Source organism: Mustela lutreola, chromosome 11, assembly GCF_030435805.1.
Source record: "Mustela lutreola isolate mMusLut2 chromosome 11, mMusLut2.pri, whole genome shotgun sequence".
Lineage (NCBI taxonomy): Eukaryota > Metazoa > Chordata > Mammalia > Carnivora > Mustelidae > Mustela > Mustela lutreola.
This window is the reverse complement of record NC_081300.1, coordinates 60,769,591-60,796,791: the sequence shown is the minus strand read 5'-3', so window position 1 is coordinate 60,796,791 and position 27,201 is coordinate 60,769,591. Positions and strand designations below refer to the sequence as shown.

At 34.6% G+C, this 27,201-nt stretch overlaps 1 protein-coding gene across 3 annotated transcripts in view; it reads left to right on the top strand.

The window, feature by feature from the left end:
- CEP76 (centrosomal protein 76) overlaps window positions 1-26,800 on the top strand; it is a 35,191-nt gene extending 8,391 nt beyond the window's left edge. For 2 of the 3 annotated variants that reach the window (XM_059139477.1, XM_059139479.1), the window contains exons 8-12: window positions 4,329-4,517; window positions 8,843-9,009; window positions 10,317-10,650; window positions 12,568-12,785; window positions 13,361-15,667. In XM_059139477.1, coding sequence (XP_058995460.1) covers window positions 4,329-4,517; window positions 8,843-9,009; window positions 10,317-10,650; window positions 12,568-12,785; window positions 13,361-13,499 — 1,047 coding nt within the window. In that variant the 3' untranslated portion in view covers window positions 13,500-15,667. Of the gene's footprint in view, window positions 1-4,328; window positions 4,518-8,842; window positions 9,010-10,316; window positions 10,651-12,567; window positions 12,786-13,360; window positions 15,668-26,715 lie in introns of those variants that run through there. The other variant, XM_059139478.1, reaches the window with a different exon arrangement.
- The last annotated feature ends 401 nt before the right edge of the window (window positions 26,801-27,201 follow it).

The following is a 27,201-nucleotide window of genomic DNA, read 5'->3' as shown; positions in this document are numbered from 1 at the left end:
AGATCACAAGTTGGCAGAGAGAGAGAGGAGGAAGTAGGCTCCCCTACTTCCTGGCAGAGAGAGAGAGGAGGAAGTAGGCTCCCTGCCAAGCAGAGAGCCCCAGGCGGGGCTCCATCCCAGAACCCTGGGATCATGACCCGAGTGTTAGGCTATTTTCTTAAAGACATTATTCCATGTAATAATTCTATATAGCCAAAATCTGTAAGCCAGTGACAGTAATATTTAACTGCAGCATTTCAGTTCTATGTATCTATTTCTATTTTTCCTGTATCCCAAGCCTATTTTCTCTCATTAACAAATCAGAATAAAATATATAATCAGATCTGTATTTTATATTTATTCAGCCTTACATAAATGCTTTTATAGGAGTTAGAGTGTGGTGGTATTTTGAATAATGTGTCTCAGATCCTGTGCATTCATCTAGTTTTACCCTATTTAGTAGGATGGGCTAAGAGTAGTTGAGTTTCTAGATGAGGAGCTTAGAAGTGGGAGAGCCTAGTTGACTAGTGGAAGTGAGGAAAACAGCTTCTCACTTTCCAGTAGCATTGTCTATGCATTATTTGACTGGGCAGACAAGGTATTAATGAACATTAATGAATGTCAGAATGGGGAAAAGAGAAACCAGTCACAATATAACTGGCTCCCTACTGTCTGTTTTATGTATTACCATGTGGAATCTGGGACCAGAGAAGAATGGGTGAGTGAGGGAGTGGATCAGAGAAATGGCAAATGAAAGAGGAGGAGGAAAAGGGTGAGATACTAGTACACACAAATCAGGGAATGGGAATTTTTTTAAGGACATATTACATAAATTCCCATCTCTTAAATTCATTATAAGAAGATTTGAACCACATAAGGTCACTTAGTCTCATGGTGACCATATGAGATTGTCAATTGGCCAGGCATTGCCACTTTTTATAAAAAATAGTGTAAAAGAGAGAAGAATTTTTCCGAATATCGAGCAGCAGCTTAGTTGTGGAGACTCCATTAAGTTGTAGGTTTGACTGGACCACATCTGGACATACAGAGAGAGTAAATGTTTATCTTATTTCAGTTTCCTGGAAGGGTCTTTCGCTGCTGCATTCTATATTTGACTAGATACAAAGTTAAGGAACAATAACATTTATTTAAGGCAGTCAACCTAATCACAAAAACTGTAGTTTGTTTTTCTTTAAAAACAGAGAGCGAGTGATCACAAGCAGGCAGAGAGGCAGGCAAGCTGAGCAGGGAGCCCAATGCGGGACTCTATCCCAGGACCCTGAGATCATGACCTGAGCTGAAGGCAGAGTCTTAACCCACTGAGCCACCCAGGTGTCCCACAAAAATTGTAGTTTTAAGCCATAAAATTATTATACATGGTCTGAAAATGAATTTCCAGTGCTTTTAGGCATAAGAGAAAACAATTTACAGCAGCACTATCTTTCTGCAGTGATGGAAGTGTTCTCTGCTGTCCAGTATGATAGCCATAGAGCTATTAAACATGTAAAATGTGGCATAACTGAATTTTAAATTTTATTTAATTTTAATTAAAATGTAAAAGGCCACATAGGATTAGTGGTGTCCTTTATGGACAGTGCGTGTTTAGAAGCTAAGATACTGAAATTACTGAAATTTTCAAGACATTTCATTTATGGGGATATGTTATAGATAATACGAGAAATATTGCTTTAATGAAACATCCAGTGTATCTTATATTCTAAGATGCTACTACTGATGATTGATTTAGGGCGAATGCATCCACTTTCCTCATTCCTTTCCTCTCTGTTAGTGGATTGGTAAGAATAGGACTAAATGCCCCACTCAGGAACTCAATTAATTACCTTTATCCTAACCAAACATCTGCAGAATCATCAGTTGTTATACCTAATAATCTGTTGTAGTTTTTCTTCCTCCCTTGCTTATTTTCCTATAGTACAACAGTACTTCACTTAATGATAGCTTTTAAATTTTCTAATGTAAGAAATTTTAAAATAAGTTACAAAAATTATTCTTTTTTTTTTTTATAAGATTTTATTTATTTATTTGACAGAGAGCGAGATCACAAGTAGCCAGAGAGGCAGGCAGAGAGTGAGAGAGGAGGAAGCAGGCTCCCTGCCGAGCAGAAAGCCCGATGTGGGGCTCGATCCCAGAACCCTGGGATCATGACCCGAGCCGAAGGCAGAGGTTTTAACCCACTGAGCCACCCAGGCGCCCCAGTTACAAAAATTATTCTTTAAGGCCATTAAGTTTTAAGAAAATGTTATAAGGATTGAGGCTATCCTTTTAATGTTCAGATTTTGATTTTAAGACTTAATATTCTCAAATTATACTAGATGAACAATTAATACTGAGTTAATATAAAGAAATCCAAATAATTTCCTACTTCCCTCCAAAATCAGAATCATGATTTTCTGTTTTCAAAATAATGAGTGTCTTGAAACACCCTTTACTTAAATTTCCTCTCTTCCTATCTCTGTTCCTTTATTGTCTTTGGTTCTTCATTCTATTTGAGCTTTTTCCAGGCTGATCCTTTTGTTCTATCTCTATTGCTGACTCCCATGATAGCCTGGGGAGATGGAGAGTAAGAGACCTCCGGGGATGTGTTTGAGCCAGGGAGATAACAGTGGGGTGGGAGAGGACAGGGAAAAAAATTCAGTGCCCTTTAGAGTTGAGAACCATAGTTACAATTCAGATTGTAATAATACATCAAAAAAATTCATGATCTTTCTCTATAATTAAATGTAAATAATAGGGTTGGTTTGTTTTTCTTACTAAGGTATGGGATTATAGTGGAGAGGTGGTTTTTTTGGGTTCTAATAATCGAAACAATTATTTTTCTGTTGACTTAGTTAAGCCTTGTTTCTGAGGAGCCTTGTATGATAGATTATTAAATTATCTTTGAATTTTGAATAGAAAGTAGTCCTTTGACTTTGTCATCTCCATAATAATGAAGTTAAGGGAAATATGGGCTTTGGTAATATTAACTCTAAAAGCGCAGCGGTGGACAGTCATCAGAGATTTTTTTTTGTATGCCCTGTAGTTATTCAGCTCAAATGCTAGGATACATCTTATATTTAAAATGAAAGATGTTTTCCTTAAATGATTTTTAAAAGTCTGCTTTCAGTTTGCTTGGTTAACAAATCCTTGTTTCCTGTAGATCTCCAAGTGTAATGGAAACAAACTAAAAATGAGCTCTGATAATTTGTTGGATCAGTAAATAAAAAAAGTTATTCTGTTTGGATATACAGTATTAAGTTCTGTTTGAAAATATGAAAGGATACTTTGGTTTAGATCCCCTCTCCATCCCCCAACTACCTGCATATTCTATTTTCAGAGGAGTTCTTTTTTTTTTTTCTTCTAATTTTATTGAGGAGTAATTGATAAATATAATTGTATATATGTAAAATGTACAACATAATGATTTGATATACGTATACTTTGTGGAATGACTACCAAGATTAAGATAATGAACACATCCATCACCTCACATAGTTACCTCTTTCTCAGGTGGTGAGGATGCTTAAGGTCTATTCTCCGTAACTTTCAAGTTTACTGTATCAAGTAGTCCCCATGCTGTGTATTAGATCCTCAGAACTTACCCTTATAACTGAAAATTTTTACCCTCTGACCTACATCTTCGCTGTTCCTCCCTCTCCCTGACCCCTGGCAGCCACAATTTTTTTCTCTATTTCTATGAAATCAGCCTTTTTTTTTTTTTTTTTTTTTAAATATTTCGCATGTAACACCATACAGGATTTGTCTTTGTCTGACTTATTTCACTTGGCATAATACCCTTCAGATTTATCCATGTGGTCACAAATGGCAGGATCTCCTGTTTTATAGCTAAATAATATTTTATTGTGTATGTAATACCACATTTTTTGTACTCATTCATCCATTAAAGGACATTTTACTTGTTTTCATATCTTGACTGTTGTGAGTAATGCTGTAGGGAATATGGTTGTGCAGAAAGAAGTCTCTTTGAGATACTGATTGAAGTTGCTTCAGATACGTATCCAGGAGTGAAACTGCCGAATCATGGTTGTTGAAGTTCTTACTGTCACAAGTTTTGGGGACCGCTGAGGGTTTTGAACCCTGGTTCTGTTGCATAATACCTGTAGCTTCAGTTTCTTCATTTATGAAATGAAAACAGTAAGAGATGTTAAGAAGATTAAAAGAGAAATTATATGCGTAGCACTTAGCTGTCTAGTGTTAGATGCAGGGTAAGCACTCAATAAGTGGTATCCAGAATTATTTTGTCCCACATTAATATATTCTAAGAAAAAGTGTTAAAATTGGGAATAATTAATCTATCCTTACAGTTAATGTTTTTTCTCTTCTTCTCCTAGGATGAAAATGGGGTAAATAGACCAGTTTGTTCCTATATTAAGCCACTTCGAGCTGGGAGGCTTTTGGATACTCCAAGACAAGCAGCAAGATTTGTTAATGTCCTTGGTTATGAAAGAGCCCCTGTTATTGGAGGAGGAGGTAAACAGGAACAGTGGTGCACTCTGCTGGCCTTTCTCTGTAGAAACAAGGTATTCTACATATGTAATAGAATTAAAAAGCAGTACATCATAGTTAATGGGAATTTCTATTTTCTATTGAAAATAGAAAAGTGGGTAAATTATCAATCTGAACTAGCCAGAATCTTTTTTTTTTAATACATAAAGAAAAAAAAGCATCTTTATTTTCTTGTGTAGTTTCTTATTTAGCATAATGTGATTTTTGTGAGGTGGAGCTAAGTACTGTAGTGTCAGAAATTAAGATATAGAGGTAAATTAAAAAGTGAATTGGAGACGATGCTTTATACCAGAATCATGGTCTTTCTAGTACTATTCATGTTTTAAAATCTATTTAGATGATATATATATATTTTTAAGATTTTATTTATTTTATTTGACAGATTACAAGTAGGCAGAGAGGCAGGCAGAGAGAGAGAGGAGGAAGCAGGCTCCCTGCTGAGCAGAGAGCCCGATGTGGGACTCGATCCCAGGACCCTGAGATCATGACCTGAGCCGAAGGCAGCGGCTTAACCCACTGAGCCACCCAGGCGCCCCGATATATTTTTTTTTTTAAAGAGAAAATGGCAGTACAAGATGGATATGGAAGAAAATCTTGGATTGCATGGTATTTTGTTCAGTTTCAAGTGTATATATTTAAGAATTTGTGTACATTTTTGATGTTAACTCACTTCAGTAAATGAATTTTATAGATTATGTGATATTTTCAATCATCTGTGTCCTAAAAATGTTGATAGTATAAAAACAAGACTGGGGTGCCTGGGTGGCTCAGTTGTTAAGCATCTGCCTTCAGCTCAGGTCATGATCCCAGGGTCTGGGATCGATCTCTGTGTTGGTCTCCCTGCTCGTCAGGAAGCGTGCTTTCCCCTCTCCCACTCCCCCTACTTGTGCTCCCTCTCTCTCATTCTGTCTGTCAAATAAATAAAGTATTTAAAATATATATATAAAAACAAGACTATCTTTAGCATTTCAGTTCTGCTGAAATAGAAAAAAGTAATTTTTAAAAATTTGTTTTGAAATAATTTTGTTTGGTCTGAGGTTGTATTAGTAGTATGAGTATTCATTCACAAGGTAAAGCTTATACAGAAGAGCCGATTCAGCTTAGAGATTGATTTTTTAGGACAATTATATTTTAAAAAGAACTGAAGGAGAGGTGCCTGGGTGGCTCAGTTGTTTTAAGTGTCTGCCTTCAGCTCGGGTCATGATCCTGGGGACCTGGGATCCAAGCCCATGTTGGGCTCTCTGCTCAATGGCAAATCTGTTTCCCCCTCTGCCCCTCACACTGCTCATGCTATCTCTCTCTCTCTCTCTCTCACACTTTCTCTTTCAAATAAATAAATAACCTTAAAAAAAAATGAAGGGGCTCCTAGGTGGCTTAGTCATTTGGGTATCTATCTGCCTTTGGCTCAGGTCATGATCCTGAAGTCTTGGGGTCAAGCCCTGCATCTGGCTTCCTGCTCAGTGGGGAGTCTCTTTTTCCCTCTCCCCCACCTCCTGCTTGTGTTCTCCCTCAAATAAGTAAATAAAATCTTTAAAAAAAAAAAAAAAATTGAAAACAGGGACATCTGGGTAGCTCATCAGTTAAACATCTGATTCTTGATTTTGGCCCAAGTCGTGATCTTAGGATCATGGAGTTGAGCCGCAAGTCAGGCTCCACACTCAGCTTTGAGTCTGCTTAAGATTGTCTTCTCTCTCCCTCTCATTCTGCTTCTCTCCACCTCCCCACACTCTGTTAAAAAAAAAAAAGAAAGAAAGAAAACAGTTAAACATTATCAAAAATTATTTTTATTTATTCTCAAGCTGTGGTTCCCAAAAGTTGTATGTATGGATTTAGGCTTTTTTATTTCAAATATAGCAGGAATGGTACATATTTAAAATTATTATGTAAATAATTCTTTCCTAAAGCAAATAATCACCCTTTGGGTCATAATTTTTTTAACCTGAGTTAGTTTAAAGAGAAAGCACATCTTAAGTTAGAAATTTGAATTATTAAATTTTTAAAAATTAAAAATAATTATTCAGAGAGAAAGGGAGCGACTGAGAGCATGAGCATGGGGGAGGGTCAGAGGGAGAAACATACTCTCCACTGAGCAGGGAGCCCAGTGTGGGACTTGATCCCAGGATACTGGGATCATGACCTGAGCCAAATATAGCTGCTTCAACTGAACCACCCAGGTGCCCCAGAAGTGTGAAATTATTGAAAAAGTTATTCTTGCACAAAACAAGAGCATTACAGAGTAAAGGTGAAATTTCACCCATAATTCTATTGCCAGCTTTTCATCTCTCTTTATATTTTTGTTTTTTCTTCTGTGTTTTTACCATTTTTCCATAATTATAATTGAGATATAAATAATATTTTGTGTTCTGCTTTATAATTTAACATTATGCTATGAATATTTTCCCTTGCATTGCTACAATTTTTATGATCTCCATCTTTTTTTTTTCAAAGATTTTATTTATTTATTTGACAGAGAGAGAGAGAGGGAGAGATATCACAAGTAGGCAGAGAGGCAGGAACAGAGAGAGGGGGAAGCAGGCTCCCCGCTGAGCAGAGAGCCCGATATGGGGCTCCATCCCAGGACCCTGAAATCATGACCCAAGCCGAAGGCAGAGGCTTAACCCACTGAGCCACCCAGGCACCCCTATGATCTCCATCTTTTAATGGTGTGTAAATATGAAGTTTTCTTTAGTTGATATATAAAATCTATTAACTATTGACATTGTAGGAACTGTTTCTTTTGGATACAGTAGCTTGCTTCTAATTTGTTGCGATCTTTGTGAGTGAACTTTTTCATTGAATATCTTTGGGAGTATTATTTTGGGAGTATTATTACTTTTCTTTTGAAATCTCAGTATAGAAATTACTAGGTCTAAAAGGTTGGATATTTTATTTTTCAAAAGTCAAATTTGACATTTTAGAATGCTGTCGTTCTAGTATACTTAAAAAAACAGCAGTGTAGAGCCACTGGTACAAAATTTGGGGGAAAGAAATTGCCCCTTATGCTACCACTGAACCTAATAGTTACTTTTGTTTTTGTATGTTACCTATATCCTTCACTTAAATATATATCTTCATGTAATTGTAGCCTTACAGTTAAATATTTTGATTTTTTATGGATTATCAGATATTTTCTGTTTTTGTAACTTTCATAAATTTTTAAGTTGTGCAAGTAATATAATATTGTCAAAGGAAATTTACAAAATAGAAGGGAAAATGATACGTAACCTCCCATAATTACAGCCATTGTTGACATTTAGTTCTTTCAGTCATTTTTCCTAGTATGTGTTACCTAAAAATGATCACATACAGATACTTCAACTGATTGTTTTAAGTCTGAGTATTTTCCCATGTATTTGCGTTTTTCTTTTTCTTTTTTTTTTTAATTTTTATTTTTTTTAATTATTTTTTAAAGATTTTATTTATTTATTTGATAGAGAAAGCACAAGCACGGGAAGCAGCAGGCATAGGGAGAGGGAGAAGCAGGCTCTGCAAAGTAGGAAGTTGGATGCAGGACTCCATCCCAGGGAGTCCTCTGGGATCATGAACTGAGCCAAAGGCAGAGGCTTAACCATCTGAGCCACCCAGGTGCCCCTGTATTTGCATTTCTTGATACATCATTTGTCATCTTGATATTTGCATTTCTTGATATATCGTTTGTCATCTTATCTGTTCATGTCCGTTAGCTCTTTAGCTATTCATATTTAAAATCTTGCTACTTTTCTTTCTGTTATATATAGGTTTTTTTATAAACTTTTGAATCTGAATGTCCCCTTTTAAAGTATATATGTTATGACTATCAGATTTGTGAGCACTGACTTTGTAAAATAATTAGGTTCTTCTAAAGTTAGCGTATTCTTACCCCTGTCCCCAGTTGTTTAAGCTTAACACTAGACTAATGATTAAAAGTGAAAAAATTAGGGGCACCTGGATGGCTCAGTCAGTTAAGCACCTGTCTTTAAGCTCAGGTCATGATCTTAGGGTCCTGGGATTAAGCCCCAAGTTAGGCTTCCTGCTGGGCAGGGAGTCGGCTTCTCCTTCTCCGTCTTTGCTCTCTCTTTCTCTCTCTCTCTCTAAAGTAAATAAATAAAATCTTTTAAAGAAAGAAAGGAAAAAAACTAGGGGTGCCTAGCTGGCTCAGTCAGTGAAGCATGTAACTCTCCGTCTCAGGGTTGTGAGTTTGAGTCCCATGTTGGGTTTAGAGATTACGTAAAAATTTAAAAAATAAAAAAACTTTAAAAAATGAAAAAATTAATACTTTTTTAAATTATAATTTTGTATATTTGGATATTTAGTGAAGAAACTCTGAAGGAATAAATATTTAATTGATTTCATTTTCTAGGGTGACTGTGAAGATCATGCTAACCTTCTGTGCAGCCTTCTTCTTGGATATGGATTAGAAGCCTTTGTCTGTGTTGGGACTAAGGCAAAAGGAGTACCTCATGCGTGGGTGATGACCTGTGGAACTGATGGAACTATCACTTTTTGGGAGAGTTTAACAGGACACAGGTTTGTCAACTCTGTTACGAGGATATTAAAATGAAGATGTATGGGCGCGTGGGTGGCTCAGTGGGTTAAATCTCTGCCTTCAGCTCAGGTCATGATCTAAGGGTCCTGGGATCCAGTCCCGCATCGGGCTCTCAGCTTGGCAGGGAGCCTTTCTCTGCCCGCCTCTCTGCCTACTTGTGATCTCTCTCCGTCAAATAAGTAAATTAAAAAATCTTAAAAAAAAATGAAGATGTAAATATTTTAAATTATAGGTTCTTTGTTTATATTGATGGTATTCAAAGGCATATACTGATAATTTTCATTATTAGAGCCTTTTTGATAACTATGTAAAAGATTACTTCAATTAAAATAGCTATTAAATTTGAAGAAAATTTGTATATCTAAAATATTCTTCCAACATAATATTGGTAAAAAATAAATGATTTATTTTTAATTTCGTGTAATTGGCATATGCTTTTTCTAATGTTTTTCCCCAAACCTAAAAATCAGTCAGGTTGTAAGTCATGATTTCTTTTGAAAATTTGATGTCACGAACCCTACATTGGTAAATTCACTATATACTTTTCTTAGTTCTTTTGACTGCCATCAGTTTGGAAGGAGTTCAGTGCTCCTCCCTCTTTCCTGGGACCATCTCTTTCTTTAGCTTCTTGATAGCACTTTCAATTTTAATTATTCCTGTCTGGCTTGTCTCATTTCTCCTTCATCTTGTCTGTAAATGTTGGAGTTACTAAAGGCACAGCCCTGGGCCATCTTCTTAGTTTTCTGAAATTTTCCCGGGTTGCTATTCATTTTAGTTAGTTGTACCTATTAATGTATAGCTAAATTATTTTAATTGTGTTATCTGAGATGAACAGTTTTTATCTTTTTTTTTTTTAAGATTTTTTTTTTTTTTTTTTTTTTTTTTGACAGAGAGAGCAGTAACACAAGCAGGGGGAGTGGGAGAGGGAGAAGCAGGCATCCCACTGAGCACGGAGCCCAATATGGGGCTCGATTCCAGAACCCTGGGATCATGACCTGAGCTGAAGGCAGATGCCCAACGACTGTGCCACCCAGGCACCGTAAACGGTTTTTATCTTAATGGTTATACTTAGAATATATTTTCATGTTGAATAAAGTTGATTTTTATATCATAATATGTGCCATACAATTACTAAAGGGTAATCAAATTGTAGAAATATAAGAAGAAAAAGCAAGAATTGAACTCTAACCCCGGAAATAGTTATAGCCTTAAATATCTTTTTCAATTAGGTGTTGCCTTTTTAATTTTTAAGTTTTTATTATAGAAAGTTATGATTTACTTTTTTTAGGTACATCCACAAACCTGCCAATCCTGATGAATCTCCAGTTGCTGAACAGCCCAAACCGTTGTATCCATATCGAACAATTGGTTGTGTTTTCAATCATCAGATGTTCCTGGGAAATTGTCAGCCCTCTGACTCAGTAGAAATCTGTGTATTTGATTTGAATGATGAATCCAAATGGAAACCCATGAGTGAAGAAGCAATCAAATCTGTGTGTGCTCCAGGAGCTACAACATCCCTTCCTCCCTTTCCCCCTCTATGTGCGTCCACAATTGATGCTTCAGTAACAAGTAATGAAATAGAAATGCAGCTAAGGCTGCTAGTGTCAGAACACAGGAAGGTAATTAACACTGAAATTTGTAGTTTTGTGCTTTTTTTTTTCATCTGTTTATATATTTAACAATTTGGGGAGGGGACAGGTGGGATAGTGCCGTCATTGTTCTAGCCCTGAAGAAAGCAAATTTAGTTCCTGCCCTTAAGAAGCTTGTAGTTTTGAAAGTCATGAGAGTTAGGTTCTAAGACTCAAAAATTTCTAAATTCACTAATACTTTTAGAATTCATTACTTCCTTCTAGAAATGAAGAATGTTGAACTAGTTCAGACTTTTGCTAAATACCACACTAATTTGGATTTTTTAGTGAAGTACTTATTGATACTATTCTCTTTGAAAATATTGGGTTATATTTTTTCATATTCATTTTTTTCCAGGTTGGTTTTGTTTATTTCTTCCTATCACACTTATTTAGCTGGATGTAAAAGTATATCCTCATTTTAGCTTTAATTTGCATTTCCCTGATTACTAATGAGATCAAACCTCTTATTTCTTAGCCCTTCAGATTTCTTTTGTACATTAAAGAAGACATTAAAAATATATTAAAAATATTAGTAAATAAAAAAAATATTAGTATATTATAAGAATTTTTTTCATCAAAAGAAGCCAGTCAGGGAGTGAAAACAGCACAGTTGGAGTGGGAAAAGTTCTTTGTAACACATGTAACTGTCAAAGGACTAGAATCCCCATCCCCAAAGACTTATTTCTAATTCACCTTTTTGGATTCCCTGATAGACTCCCCATCTTCGGTGAATCCTGTTTTCTGTGTTCCTTGAGGCCATCAAAGGCAAACTGATTTACCAAATATGTTTTGTGGGTCCCCAATTACTATTAGTTTTGGCTTCTAAAATCTGCTGTACTCACTTGCCAACTCACCAAAGCATCTAAAAGTATATTTTGGAAAATATTTAATCTGGCGTTTGTAGTTTGATCTTAGAAATAGGTTGTTCAAGGACCTAGTTCACTATATTGCTGGGAATGAAAGCCCCTTATTAATGCCCCTTTCCCTCCATCACTTACACTGCCTTTTAATTTTCTTAGATCTTGTTTACAAACAAGACCAGTATTTTATTACATTATAAGAACTTATACAGAAGAAAACTGAGCTAAATACTAGTGTTGATCACTAAGGTAATTTTGCCTGTAAACCAGCAAGTGAGATTTACTTTTTGCCACAGTAAAAAGATAGATGATATAGACCTTTGGGGTTACTTGGAACCAGTTAAAACCTTGAACACAAAATGAGGATATGGTAGAGATCTGTTATGACCAAAATATTTTGAATTTTGACAATTTTTTTATGTTTGTTTTTAAAATATCATGTATCTAGATATCTGTAGTTCATTTGGTGTTATAGGTGAAATCATAATTGCCTTTAACGTTCCACAGAAACATGTTTTTAGCTCTCTGAAGGCCTATAGCATGTCTTTTTCACCTTTTTATCTCTACAGTATGAAAGTTAGTGTGTTTTTTTTTTAATAAATACTTAAGTTTAATTATACATGCAGTTCATTTGTTGACTTTTCTACTACTGTTGAATTTGTGTTGGAGCAATCAAATTAGGCAGATTGAATCTTACTAAACTCTTTAAAGCTAAATAAAATACAATTTCAGATTTCAGTGGCGTTGTGTTTTCCATAGTACTACTCTTCCATATAATCTTTTCTAGTGGATATTAAGGAAGTATAGGTTTTGGAGCCTTTAGTAACATCATTGTATTGAAAGCTTTTTGTTTTTTTCTCTAAGAAGTAAAACCAGATACTTATAGTTCCTTTATTTGCCTGTGTCCTTACATTTATTAATAGAAAGTTTAAAAAGTTATGATGTTTTAAAAATCTCTTGGCCTATATTAAAATAGTCAATGCTTATAATTGGTTTTTAAAATATTAGTTTATTTCACCTTTTCTTTTTATCTTGATTGCTGTAGGATCTTGGTCTCACTACTGTTTGGGAAGATCAGCTTTCCTATCTCTTATCACCAGCTTTGGCTTCTTATGAATTTGAGCGTACAACAAGTATATCTGCAGGCAATGAAGAATTTCAAGATGCCATAAGGAGGGCTGTCCCTGATGGTCACACTTTTAAAGGGTTCCCAATACATTTTGTATATAGAAATGCAAGGCGTGCATTTGCTACATGTCTTCGGTAAGGTAGAATTCACGAGTTCATAAGTGTTATTATTGGCTTGGGAATTTAAAGATATTTATTTATTTGAGAGAGAGCATGAGGTGGGGGCATAGTGGGGACAAGCAGACTCTGTGCTGAGCATGGAGTCCAATGTGGGGCTGAATCTCACGACCCTGAGATCATGACCTTAGCCGAAACCAGGAATAAGATGTGCAACCTCTTGAGCCACCCAGATGCCCCTATTAAGCTAGCGATTTTAGCATTCTGTTGGGCTGGTTATTTGGGAATGATTTTAGAATCACATGGTGAACTTTTGTAATGATTTATTATTTTCCTTGCCACAGATTGTGATTCATTAAATTTGAAATGTAGCTCTAGAGAGTTGGGATAATTTTCCCACTGATTTTGGTGCAGTCTCAGTTAAGGATTTCTGATCTTGTCCAGGGTAATTTTTTTAATTTGTAGACTGAGGAAATATTCTATAATTTGAATAGGTCAACCCAAATCAGAGGGCTATTGGTAGCAGAGACAGGATTTTTAAAAGATGTTTTAAATATTGACTTACTTAGAAGTTCACTTTCTTTCTTATATAGGTCTCCTTTCTGTGAAGAGATTATCTGTTGCCGTGGAGACCAGGTGCGACTGGCAGTCCGTGTCCGAGTGTTTACTTACCCTGAATCTGCATGTGCTGTTTGGATCATGTTTGCTTGTAAATATCGCTCGGTATTATAGGACTAACATTTCTATAAGAATATACCTGTGTTTTATTGGAATTTTACACATTGTACATTACTAGCTGTTTAGATGTTGTTATTTTAAGAATCATATACTGGCTTGGATGTCATGTTTCACTTTTGTATATACCTGACTGATAATGTTTGAAAAAAATCATGTGTGTATTTAAAAATTAAGGATAAAAAACTTGTGTAAATCTGAGTGGAATTTAGTATAAATTAAGTGTATACTTTATTTTAATAAATGCTACTTTGTTTACAGGTATTCAGTAGTTTAAATATGAATATAAAATTTACTCCATTTTCTTTACATTAACAGGTAATCAGAGATATTTATTTGTCCAAGGGTTTGAGCCATAGTAAAATCAATATCATTATTTTTCATAGATTAATGGGATTATTTTATATAATTAGAAATTAACCTCACAACAGATTTATTTATTAAATAAGTGAAAATACATTTTGATGAATTATCACTTCTGTGGTTTACCCATGGCCATGGGATATTTGTGACTTTCCAGGGATTTATGGGAAGACTTCGATGCAAGAGTAGGAAAACAAATAGCAGAAAAGCATAAATATTAATAACAAAACAAACCTCACATAAAAGTACATAAATAATTTATAAATATGTTAGTTTGATCCATTATAAAATGAGTATTATTTTTATTTTTAAAATGTTTAAATCTTTATTTATTTGAAAGAGAGCACACATAAACAGGGAAATGGCAGAGGGAGAGGGGGAAGCAGGCAACCCGCTGAGCAGGGAGCCTGATGCAGGGCTATATTCCAGGACCCTGGGATCATGACCTGAGCTGAAGACAGAAACTTAACTGACTGAGCCACCGAGGTGCCTCAAAAATGAGTATTTTAGAAAAAATTAATCATACCCTTTTGTTGTGACACTGATAAACTGGTTTCTGTGATTATTATTGGCAGTCTGTTACTGATTTTCTGTAGTCATTACTATCCTCTTCATGGATTTCATCTTATAAAACCACATTTGTTTTTCTTTCTTCCTTTTTGTTTTCCATTGTGCTAAAACCATCAGTGTATATGTGACTACTCTATATTGGAGAATCATTATGTGAAGCCATTGAAAAATGAGCATGTGTGAGGGACTCCATGCTGATATTTGCTTTAAAATTGAGCAAGTTTTAAAAGTTGGTTTTAAAAGTGAGCAATAGTGACCATTAAAAAAACTGTAGCAGTTTTTTAAGGAGCTGCATGACAGTTGATTTAACTGTCCACTCAGCATCTCTGCACAGATCTTGATTCAGTTGGTTCATCCATTGGTCTTAAGAAAGCAACTGTGGGGGCGCCTGGGTGGCTCAGTGGGTTAAAGCCTCTGCCTTCTGCTCAGGTCATGATCCCAGGGTCCTGGGATCGAGCCCCACATCGGGCTCTCTGCTCAGCAGGGAGCCTGCTTCTCCCTCTCTGCCTGCCTCTCTGCCTACTTGTAATCTGTGTCTGTCAAATAAATAAATAAAAATCTTAAAAAAAAAAAAAAAAGGAAGCAACTGTGTGGGTGCCTGGGTGACTCAGTTGGTTAAGTGTCCCACTCTTGATCTCAGCTCAGGTCTTAATCTCAGGGTTGTGAGTTCAGCCCACACTGGGGTCCACACTGGGCGTGGAACCTACTTAAAACCAAAAAAAGAAAACAGGATACCAGTTGGCTGTACAGGTTACTCCTTTCATCACTTCATTGCAAATAAAATGATTTAATGTTTTTTTAAAAAAGTAAAACCTAGAGATACCCTAAAATTTACCTTTTGCTTATTTTTATATATGATAAATATCTATGATTTAACTTGTTTAAAAAAATCTGAAAATATCCTTCCTAATTTTCACTGAAGATAGTGATCAGATGTTTCTTGTGAGAATGACCTGACTTTAGAGAATTAGCAAAATAAGAACCAAGACTTTCCCCTCTGTTACCGGAATTACTCATAAAGCTATCAATAGGGAAAATTGCTTGTAATGTTCAACTTTTAGAATTAACTATTTATGGGGCACATATTAAAAGGCAGACTATGTTAAGATCAAGGTTATCTTATCACTGAGGCTGGGTAATATCTTCCTGACTTGTTGTACCAGAGTTACACATGTATTTATAATGCGTCTTTGGTATGAGTTCTAAAATAAATTTCCTTTTTTGCACTTTAATAGAGTCTGACGTGAATAATTTCCTATAAAGGTGGTTTATTCCAAAAGATTCTTTCAGTGCATTTATCACTAGAATTCTCTACCAGAAATTTTTCTTTTTAAAAATTAAATTTACCTTGTCTATTTGTCATAAAAGTTGTTTTTGTATTAAAAATGTAAAATTTTTAAATATAATGTCTTTAATGTGTTCTTTTTGATAATATGTACACTAATACAGTCCTCTATACATATATATGTGTGTGTATAATATATAGGTATATTTATTTAGTAGAAGAATATCAGAAACCTAGAAATTTTACTACTCAAGCATGAGCCTGTTGAATAAAGTATTAAATTTAGTTCAAACTAAGTGAACACTCCAGATACCTTTACATTATTTTTCTATTATTGAGGTATACATTTTTTTTTATTATCTGCAAAAATACATCTATAACTTGGCCGTTCTGGAAAGTACACATATTTGAAACCCACTTTTCTACTTCTTAACAAAGATAAGATTTGAACCAAATGAAAAGTAGGCTTTATATCTGAAAAGACTTATTGCTGTTAAAGTAGTATTCTGTGCCATGTAACTGACCATCAGAAGGCATTGTTATAAATCATTGATTGCTTAAACTATCCCATTCATACTTTTGATTTCATGCTGTACTAAATAACATATTTTAGGTTAGACTACAGTTGGCAATTTTTGCAGGGTTTTTTTTTTTTTGACTCTTAGATAACAGTTTTGTCCTTTCTACTTAAGATAAGTACAGGAATTAGATGATCTGATTTTTAACATGCCCTTAACTTTTAAACCAATGAAAAGGCAGCATTGGTTTCTAGCTGTTGGTAGTTCAGAAATAATTTAAGATTAGCCAAAGCGTATATAAAATATTAAAAACAAAATAGCTAAACATACAATAGAAGCCATCTAATTTTGAAAACCTAAATTGTTTATAGCATATGCTATATTTAAAGCACAAGTTGAGTTATAATCATTAATGCATGTAAATGGATATTAAATGTTTAATTTTTCTTCTGAGATGTGGTTGGCATATCATTGCAATTCCATTTGATTTGTATTTGGTTTGTGAGTTAACTACATGATACCAGTGTTGAAGTAGACATGGATATTAAGTAGAGAAGTGTATTAGCTGGTCATTATTTCACATATACTCTCTATTTTTTAAAGATTTGTTTGTTTTAGAGAGCGAGCAAGCGGTGGGGCGAAGGGAAAGGGAGACAGAATCCTCAAGCAGACTGTCTTCTGAACACAGAGCCTAATGTGGAGTTTGATCTTGGGACTCTGAGTTCATGACCTGAACTGAAATGAATGACTGAGCCACCCAGGCACCCCAGTTCACATACATTCTTATGAAAGATTCCTTCTCTGAGTCTACTGAATTTAGACTGGTACTAATACTCCAAAACAGTTGTTCACTAGTGTTTTTGATGGTAACTGATTTTGTTTTGTTTTGTTTTTGTAGTTTTTCTGTAATTATTAGTGGCAGTCTCTTTTAACTGCCAATAGAGTTTTAACTGTCTTAAAACTAGAGTTTTAACTGTCTTTATGCATTTTAATATGTCATGGCTTGAAATTATGGGATTTGGGGCTTGAAAGTCTTAGGTCTTCTGGTCCACGTAATTTATATAGTAATAAAAATCCAGAGCCATGAAGTTCCCTGTCTAAAGATACATATCTCTAATAGCAGACCTGTTCTAGAATCAAATTCTGACTTTGAGTTTACTTCTTTTTGTCTGCACAATGTAAGTTTTTCTCTCATGGCATTATTAGGTATGACCAAGTTACAATCCAATATAGTATGGAAAATTTTCATTTTACTTATTCTACCCAAGACACAGGGATATGGAAGGCACCTTTTATGGTATTCATCACATAACCTGTCAAAAATTACAGTAATATTTGGGACATTAAGTCCCTGACATGAGGCCAGAATTACCTTTAGGGAGGATGGCCTAGAGAAGCTGAGGCCCTTAAGGGGCAATGAGCTGCTTGAGATTCATTGTGGTGTAGAATTCAACTATTTGTATACTCAAAATGAGATTCAGTAAACTGAGGTAGAGGGGTAGTGCCTACTAACATGCATCTAGAAAATATTTCAGTCATACTGTCTGTATTTTGAGAGAATTCATTCTGAAATCCATTTACAAGTTGATTATACCTGGCCAGTTGATACTGAATTTTTACAAAACTGTTTCCTTGTACATAATGTACAGTAAGGGAATAGGAGGAATGGTAGTATAAAACTGGAAGATGATTGTCAGAAGTTAGAAATCTATTTGATTTGAAACACAAGCAAACATTTTATCACCAATTCAGCTTTATTGACATAATTTGCCTACCATACAATTAACCATTTCTTTTCTTCCAAGTTTTAATTTAGATTCAAGTTAGTTAACATAATGTAGTATTGGTTTTAGTAATAGAATTTAATGATTCATCACATATATAATAACTGTTTAAAGTGTACAGTTAAGTGGTTTATATTATATTTAGAGATACATACAACCATCTTCAATCAGTATTAGGACATTTCATCACCTCCAAAAGAAACCCTTTACCCTTTAGCTATTACTTTCCCATCTCCCTATTCTCTACCCTCCGTTCTCCCTAGCCCTAAGCAACCACTAATCTACTTTCTATGTAGATTTCCCTATTCTGGATTTTCATATGAATGGAATCACATATGGTCTTCTGTGACAGGTTTCTTTCACTTAGCATAATGTCTTAGATTTATCCAGGTTCTTGCATGTATCATGTCATTCCTTTTTATGGGTAAATAATACTCCATTACATGGATATGTTATTTATTTACCCTTTTTACAGTAGACATTTTGGTTGTGTTCACTTTTTTACTATTATAAATAATGCTGCTATATTTTTTATGTGGTTTTATGTGGGCATGTGTCTTCATTTCTCTGGATGTATATCTAGAAGAGGAATTGCTAGGTCATATGATAACCAACATTTTAGTGAAATGCCAAATAGATTTCCAAAGCAGGTGCACTACTTTCTAATCCCATTAGCAGTGGATGAGTTTTCTAATTTCTCCACTATCGTGCCAACACCTTGTTATTATCTGACCTTCTGATTCTAGTCATCCCGTTGGGTATGAAGTGGTATCTCTTTGTGGTTTTTATTTGCATTTCCCTAATGGCTCATGACATTGAGCATTCTTTCATGTGCTTATTGGCCATTTGTATATCTTCCTTGAAGAAATGTCTATTTGGATCTATCACCATTTTTAATTTGGGTTGTCTTTTTATTATGAGTTTTAAGAGTCCTTTATATATTTTAAATACAAGTCTTCAGACATATGATTTGTAGATATTTTTTCCTATTCTGTGGATTGTTTTCATTTTCATGATTGTATCCTTGAAGTACTAAAGTTGGGTTTTGTTTTTTTTTTTGAAGTACTAAAGTTTTTAATTTTGACAAAGGCCAATGTATCTGTTTCATTGTTGTTGGTGGTTTTGTTGTCATGTTTAAGAATCCCTTGCCGGGGCGCCTGGGTGGCTCAGTGGGTTAAGCTGCTGCCTTCGGCTCGGGTCATGATCTCGGGGTCCTGGGATCGAGTCCCGCGTCGGGCTCTCTGCTCGGCGGGGAGCCTGCTTCCTCCTCTCTCTCTCTCTGCCTGCCTCTCTGCCTGCTTGTGATTTCTCTCTGTCAAATAAATAAATAAAAAATCTTAAAAAAAAAAAAAAAAAGAATCCCTTGCCAAATCTAAGGTCATGAAGATGTATCACTATGTTTTCTTCTAAGAGTATTATAGTGTTAGCTCTTAGGCCTTTGATCCTTTTTCAGTGAAGTTTTGTATATGTTGTCAGTAAGAGGCCAGCTTATTCAGGTGTTTAATCACCCTTTGTTGAGAAGACTATTCTATCCCCACAGAATGATCTTGACAGCCTTGTCATTTGATTATAAATGTAGGAATAGAGTCATGACTCTGTATTCCTATTGTGCCAGTCTGGTTTTTTGTTCCCGTACCACACATTTTTATTATCTGTCATTGCTTTTCTGTACATTTTGAAATTGTGACAGTCCTACATCTGTGTTCTTTTTCAAAATTGTTTTGGCTATTCTGGGTCTTTTGCAATTCCATATGAATTTTAGAATCAGCCTGCTGATTTCTATAAAACATCAGGATTCTAAGGATTGTCTTGATATTGTGGAGTATTGTCATCTTACCATTGTTAAGATGAAGACATTACATTGTTTGCTTCATGAATATGGTTATTTTGCCATTTATTTTAAATCTTTATTTTTTCCTCAACAACATTTTGTATTTTTTAGTTTTGTACTTCTGTTAATTTATTCCTATTTTAGCTTTTTTGATGCTATTATAAATGGAATTGTTTTACATAGTTTCATTTTTGGATTGTTTGTTGCAAGTGTATAGACATATAATTGATTTTTGTATGTTGATCTTGTATCATGCAACCTTGCTGACCTCATTTAATAGTTCTAATAGTTTTTTTAGTGGATTCCTTAAGATTTTCTTTAGGCACAATCATGACACCTGCAAATAGAAGTACTTTTACTTCTTCATTTCCTATCTAGATATCTCCCATTCATTCATTCATTCATTCATTTATTCATCATTCATTTATCTGTCTAATTGCCCTGGCTAATACCTCCAGGACAAGGTTGAAGGGAAATGGTAAGAGCAAATATCCTTGTCTTGTTCATGCTGTTGGAGAGAAATCATTCTTTTCACCATTAAGTCTGATGTTAACTAGTTTTCTCATAGATGCCCTTTATTAGGTTGAGGAAGTTCCCATCTAGCTACTAGTTGTTTTTATTTTTATCATGAAAGGGTGCTGGATTTTTGTCAAATGCTCTCTTTGCATCTATTGAGATAAAATGATTTTTTGATATAATGTATTACGTAAATTGATTTTCAAGTGTTAAACCAATCTTGAATTTCTGGGATAAATTGTATTGGTGGTGTGTAATTCTTTTTATAGGCTGCTGTATTCAGTTTGTAGTATTTTGCTGAGGATTTTTCTGTCTGTATTCATAAGAGATACTGGTTTGTAGTTTACTTTTCTTGTGATGTCTTTGATTTGGTATCAGGGTAATGCTGGTCTCAAAATGAATTGGAAAGTGCTCCTTGCTGCTGTTTTTTTGGGAGTTGGTGGAAAGTTGATTTTTTTTTTTTTTCTAAGAGAGGGAAGAAGGGAGAGAGAGTGAGTTCACATGAGTTGGGGGTGGGCAGGGAGTGAGAGAGATAAAGCATCTTAAGCATGTTCCACACCCAGTATGGAGTCCAGTGCAGGGCTTGATTTCACAACCCTGAGATCATTACCTGAGCCAAAATCAAGAGTTGGATACTTAACCAATGGAGCCACACATGTGCCCCAAGTTGATTCAGTTTTCACTTTGGTAAAATTCAGAGACCATCTTTTGGGCTTGGGCTTTACTTTATAGGTAGTTTTTAAATTACTAGCTCAGTTTTTTCACTTATTATAAGTCTATCCAGATTGTCTATTTCTTCCAGAGGCAGTATTGATATTTTGTGTCTTTCTAGGAATTTATCTATTTCATCTAAGTTATCTAATTTTGCTGTACAGTTGTTCATAGTATTTCTTCATAAAGTCAGTAGTAGTAACTCCTCTTTCATTTCTGATTCTAGTAATGGGAGACCTCTCTCTCTCTCTCTCTCTCTCTCTCTCTTTTTTCCCCCCAATTTGTTGATCTTTCCAAAGAACTAGGGTTTGTTTCATTGATTTTTCTTTGTTGTTTTTCTATTCCTTTTTCATTCATTTCTACCCTGTTCTTTATTATTTCTGTCCTTCTTGCTTTAGGTTTAGTTGTACTTCTTTTTCTAGTATCTTAAGGTGGAAGGTTAACTTACGGATTTTGGATCTTTCTTCTTCCTTAACATAGTCATTTACAGCTATAAATTTTCCTCTAAGCACTCCTTTGGATGCATCCCATAGATTTCGGTATGTTTTTTTTCTTCCATCACATAGTATTTTCTGATGTCCCTTTTGATTTCTTCTTTGACCCATTAGCTATTTAGGAGTGTGTTAATGTGTTAATTTCCATGTGTTTGTGAATTACCCAATTTTTCCCCCTGCTATTGATTTATTTATTGATGTTTATTTTAGGAATTAACATAGTTTGTCCTGGAGAATGTTCACATGTGCACTTCAGAGAAAAGTATATTCCATTGTTGGGTGGAATGTTCTGTAGTTGTATGTGGGGTCTAATGGTTTATAGGGTTCAAATATTTTATCAATCCATTAATGGTTCTATTCTAATTGTTCAATTTTTAATGAAAGTAGAGTAGTAAAGTCCTCCAACTATTGCTGTTGAATTATTTCTCCCTTCCTATCAGTTTTTTTTTTTCATGTATTTTGGTGCTCTGTTATATGTTTGTAATTGTTATATGTATATATTCTTTTATCATAAAAAATCCTCTTTATGTCTAATAATATTCTTGTTGTAATGTCTGCTTTTTTTGATGTTAATATAGTTTTCTTGGCCTGGGTGGCTGTGTGGGTGACGGTGGGAGGCTTGTTTTGGTGGGCGGCTTGCGCCCACTAAAAAAAAAAAAAAAAAAAAAAAAAAATATATATATATATATATATATATATATATATATATATATATATATATAGTTTTCTTGTGGTTGCCATCTGCATGATTATATCTTCTTCCATTATTTAACTTTTAATGAATTCTTATCTTTCAACACAAAGAGTATCTCTTGTGGATGGTGTAAAGTCAAATCGTTTTTTCCCCCCTCAGTCTGAGAGTTTCTGCCTTTTGTCTGTGTTATTATATCCATTCACATTTTATGTTCTTACTTATATATCTGGGTTTATGTTTACCATTTAACTTTTTGTTTTGTGTTTCATACTTTTTCCTCTATTTCTCCTTTACTGCTTTCATTTGCATTAAGTAAATATTTTCTAATTTTAATTTCTAATTTAAATGTAAATGTCTTTAATAATTTGTCACTATTTTTAAGTTTATTTATTTTTTGATGGTTGCTCTCGGGTTTCTCATATACATCTTAACAAAAATCAGGGCACCTGGGTGGCTCAGTTGGTTAAGCCTCTCCCTTCGGCTTAGGTCATGATCCCAGAGTCCTGGGATTGAATCCCACATCGGGCTCCTAGCTCTGCAGGGTGTCCACTTTTCCCTCTGACTTTCTCCCCCTTCATGCTCTCTCTCTAACTCACTCTCTCTCTCTCTCAAATCAATAAATAAAATCTTAAAAAACTTAAAAGAATCAGCTTGAGATTTATACTAGCTTGATTCCAGTGATATGGAATTTTAATTTTTTAAGCTAAAGTTATAAATAATGTTTCAAACGAAACTTGATTACTTTTTGTCTGACAGTACATCACGAAAACTAATGTTTTTAGATTAATTCAAAAATGTTAAATTGGAATCTTCAGTTTTTAACATACCTGATTGTAAAAATCAGTTAATAACTTGTAATACAAGTACAGGTTGTTTTAAATATCATAGAGAAAGTTAACTCAAAAGTTACCTCTTTGTAAAACTCTATGACAATATTGGGTTCTTTTTCAAAGACATTTTCAAAATAAGCTTAAGCCTTTTTGAAATATGTCTTTATGTGATATGTTTTTCTTCTAAAATACATGTAATAGAGATTCTAATCATTTGGTACTCAATCACTGAAAAATGCTACTTTTTGTGTTGTGAACTGCATAGGTAAAAGTTAATATTGTTGTAATTCTACCTTACTTACTAACCGGCATGCAGCAGGCTGCTATCTTAGTTATTTCAGGTGCTTTGAAAGAATTTTAAATATTAATGCATTAATTTACTTCATAATAAGACAAATTTAAGGTGTTAACACTATGCTATTGGACTTTAAAAAAAACTGTATCATCACTCTCTTGCATAATGGCAAGTTTTCGTGAGTATAAACATAACTGGATGAGAATTTCAAATATCTCTAGATATGCTCATAGGAATGTTATATAAATGAATGTCTTCTATTTTATGTGTTTGATCAAGTAAACATCATAAACAGTTGGCCTAACTTATCTTTTTTAAAAAATATTTATTTACTTGACAGAGATAACAAGTAGGCAGAGAGGCAGACAGAGACAGAGGGAGGGGGACGCAGGCGCCACGCTGAGTGGGGAGCCTGATGTAGGGCTCAATCCCAGGACCCTGGGATCATGACCTGAGCCGAAGGCAGAGGCTTTAACCCACTGAGCCATCCAGGTGCCCCTGGCCTAACTTATCTTGATGGTTGCTTTAGTCCTCTGCTTTAGCTGAGGAAAGTTGGCCCAATATTTAAAATCTTACAAAATCAATAAAATTAAAAAATTGCTTCTGCTACAGAGAAAAATAATGAACGTTATATAATTCAGTTAAAACTGAAAATGTCAATGACATTAGGACAATATCGTAGTTGAGGGAAGATAATTACCAAATTTGCAAGGGAATGATTTTTTTAAAAGATTTTTTATTAAGGGTGCCTGGGTGGCTCAGTCGGTTGAGCGTCTGCCTTTGGCTAGGGTCATGATCTCAGGATCCTGGAATTGAGCCCCATGTCAGGCTCTCTGCTCAACAGGGAGTCTGCTTCTCCCTCTCCCTCTCTGCCTGCCATTTCCCAACCCCTGCTTTCTCTGTCTGTCAAATAAATAAAATCTTTAAAAGATTTTATTTATTTATTTGAGATAGAAAGAGAGAGAGAAGAGCACAAGCAGGGAGAATAGCAGAGGGAGAAGGGAGAAGCAAGCTCCCCGCTGAGCAGAGAGCCCGATTCAGGACTGGGATCCCCTGGGAGCAGACGCTTAACCGACTGAGCCACCCAGGTGCCTAGTGAATAATTTTATACCGTTAAAAGAGCTGCTTAGGAGGTGTGTTTAAAATGTCATAGCTTTAGGTTGAGATCTAGGAGTTACATCTTTGTGAATTTTAATGTCAATGATTTTTTTCTAACATCTCTTGGCAATGATTATGAGGTAGAAAATAGGAGCAAGGATTATGCTCGCTGTTCCCAAGAGAAATGAACATGCATAGAAAATAAGAGAAAGAAAGATATTGTACTCCATTAATGACTATCAAGAAAAGATCAAAAGGACACAGGAATTCCGGTTAAAAAAATATTTCAAGGGAAAAACCTGAGGGCAAAGCACTACTAAAATATAAGTACAGCCCAACCTATATACCCTTCCACAAAAAGTACCAAAGCAAGGCTTTATTTCATTGCTTATTTAATTGAATTAAAAGTAAGCCATATTTTGTGTTAGTTATATATTGACCTTGGAAGAGAAATGAGCCTTTTACAGAATCACAGTAGAATAGTAGAGCCAGAGAAGCTCCAGACTTCTACTGGCACGTTAAGTTAAAAAAAAAAAATCTTTTGAACAATAAGAAAAGTGCCATATTTTTTGTATAAAGCAAAGCAAAAATTTATTGTGGAGGTTTGAAAAATATTTTAGATTTGTCTCATCAACAAAGTATTACTTCAATCTGAAAATGCATTCATTCTCTTCAACTTATACAACCTAAAATTCTGGTTTCTTAAAAGTCTTATTGAGAATTCTACATTTTCAAGCAAGTATTGTCAAACATCAAAATTTTGCTATCAAATATTTTCATGCCTTGTATTGTTTTCTATTTTCCATTAGAATTAAGAAATAAGCTACTGCTTACCCTAACTTGAAATTTGATGAGAAGTAGGTAATATGGCTAAAAAACAGGATCTGGAAAGCTTATGTTAAAGGAAGTATATTTGAAGTACTTTTGGCAAATGTCAGTAATTTGGGGTAAGTTATTTAACCTCTGCAGACTCGTATTTTTATTAAGTGTAAAATAGTGGATGGCCTCGAATTTAGATCTAGGTCTTCTCCAAATTGAATCTTTTTTTTTTTACTAATTGGGGCTAACAATTCCACTCATATTCAGAATCAGAAGACCATCTGTCCTTGTTGGTTTGAAAATAATTATTTCAAAGGAGAATCACATTAATAAAGTGAAACATGACAGTGAAACTTGACTATTGTTTGACCTAGTATTTTCCAGAATCCTTCATGAACATACTAATATGCTACTGTTAGATATTTTGCCTTGTTCCTCTACTTTTCCTCAGTTTTTATCAGTGGGTATGTAACTTGATCTCATCAAGGTAGGATACGTAAATTTTAAATATGTTAGATGCTACAGAATGAATATGTTGTGGAAAACACTGGTTTGGGGTACCACTTAGAAAAAGGCATTCATGAGTATCTTCTAAATGTTTCTCAATATCTCTGCCATTGGATACAAAACTTAATTCTTTTACAAGTTTACAGATCAAAGGAATCCAGTTTTGTTGTGTTCTTATCTGGTCTATGTACTTCTGATTCTATGTATGAGGTTATATGCTAATTTCCATGACTAATTTTAAAGATTTGGGGCTAATATTTAGTTTGATTATGAAAATTACAGGAGATGAGTTTCAAACTGCATTTAGGGTTGTTGATGGAATTAGCCTCCTTAGGGGAGTGATAATTTGGAATTCTTTGATGGGGATGGAGTTATTATAGATCACTTTGAAGATAATTGCTATGGGGAGATCACCGCTACGGTGAAACTCAATGCCAGTGAACTCACAAAAACCAATAGAGGGAGATGGGGCATTGCATCATTCATTCAAGGTATTTAAAATACCAAAATTTTGGTTGATTGTGGTGATATGTACAAATTTAAAGCATCTGCTTTTTATTTACTACTCTTGCTTGCTGGAGTGAGGAATGAAGTGTGAGGATTTTTTTCTTGCTCTATGCAAATGTGGAGAGATGTAAGTAGCAGAAAGAGCTGAGCTGTTCAGGAGTCCTGGATTTCAGTCCTACCTCGTTCATTTACTAGTTCTATATTTTGTCATATGTAAGATAGAGATAGTAATATTTGACCTTGAGTTGTATAACTGAAGAAAGTACTTTGAAAATGTAAGATTATCACTTTAAAATTATAAAATATTATAATTGTGGGCAATAAAAATTTAGGTTATGTCACTGAAAAAAATATGCTGTTCTATTTTTTCCTTTTTGATGCACTTTTCTAGGTGAATGTGCCTCTTAGGAGCAATTGTCTGGGAGTGACTGGATTAAGCTTGGGCTGCACAGGCAGATTGTGCTCCCTGAAAGACTCGGAGCAGCTCAGCCAGCATGTCCACAGTATGAAGCATGAAGTACATTTATTCTGCAAAAATGATAAGTAAATATAAGATAAAAAATTTCAAGGATTCCATTTTTAATAAATGCAGCAACAAAATCAATGAATATTAAAATCATATTCAGAGTAACATGTGCCACTATTTTTCACAGATCTTATAGCACTTTGAAAAAGATATTTACATGTTGATTTGACTTGTTCCTTTTAAATATATAAAGCATTTTTTTTTAAGTGGTGAAGCCAAGAATAAAAAAAAATAAAATCAGTGACAGAAATTGGGACAAAATATACTGTCCCAAGGTATTAGAAACTTTGAACTTGAACTGAAAATGAGAAAATGGGAAGGTTATTCCAAGTTATTCCACAGTCCTGACTG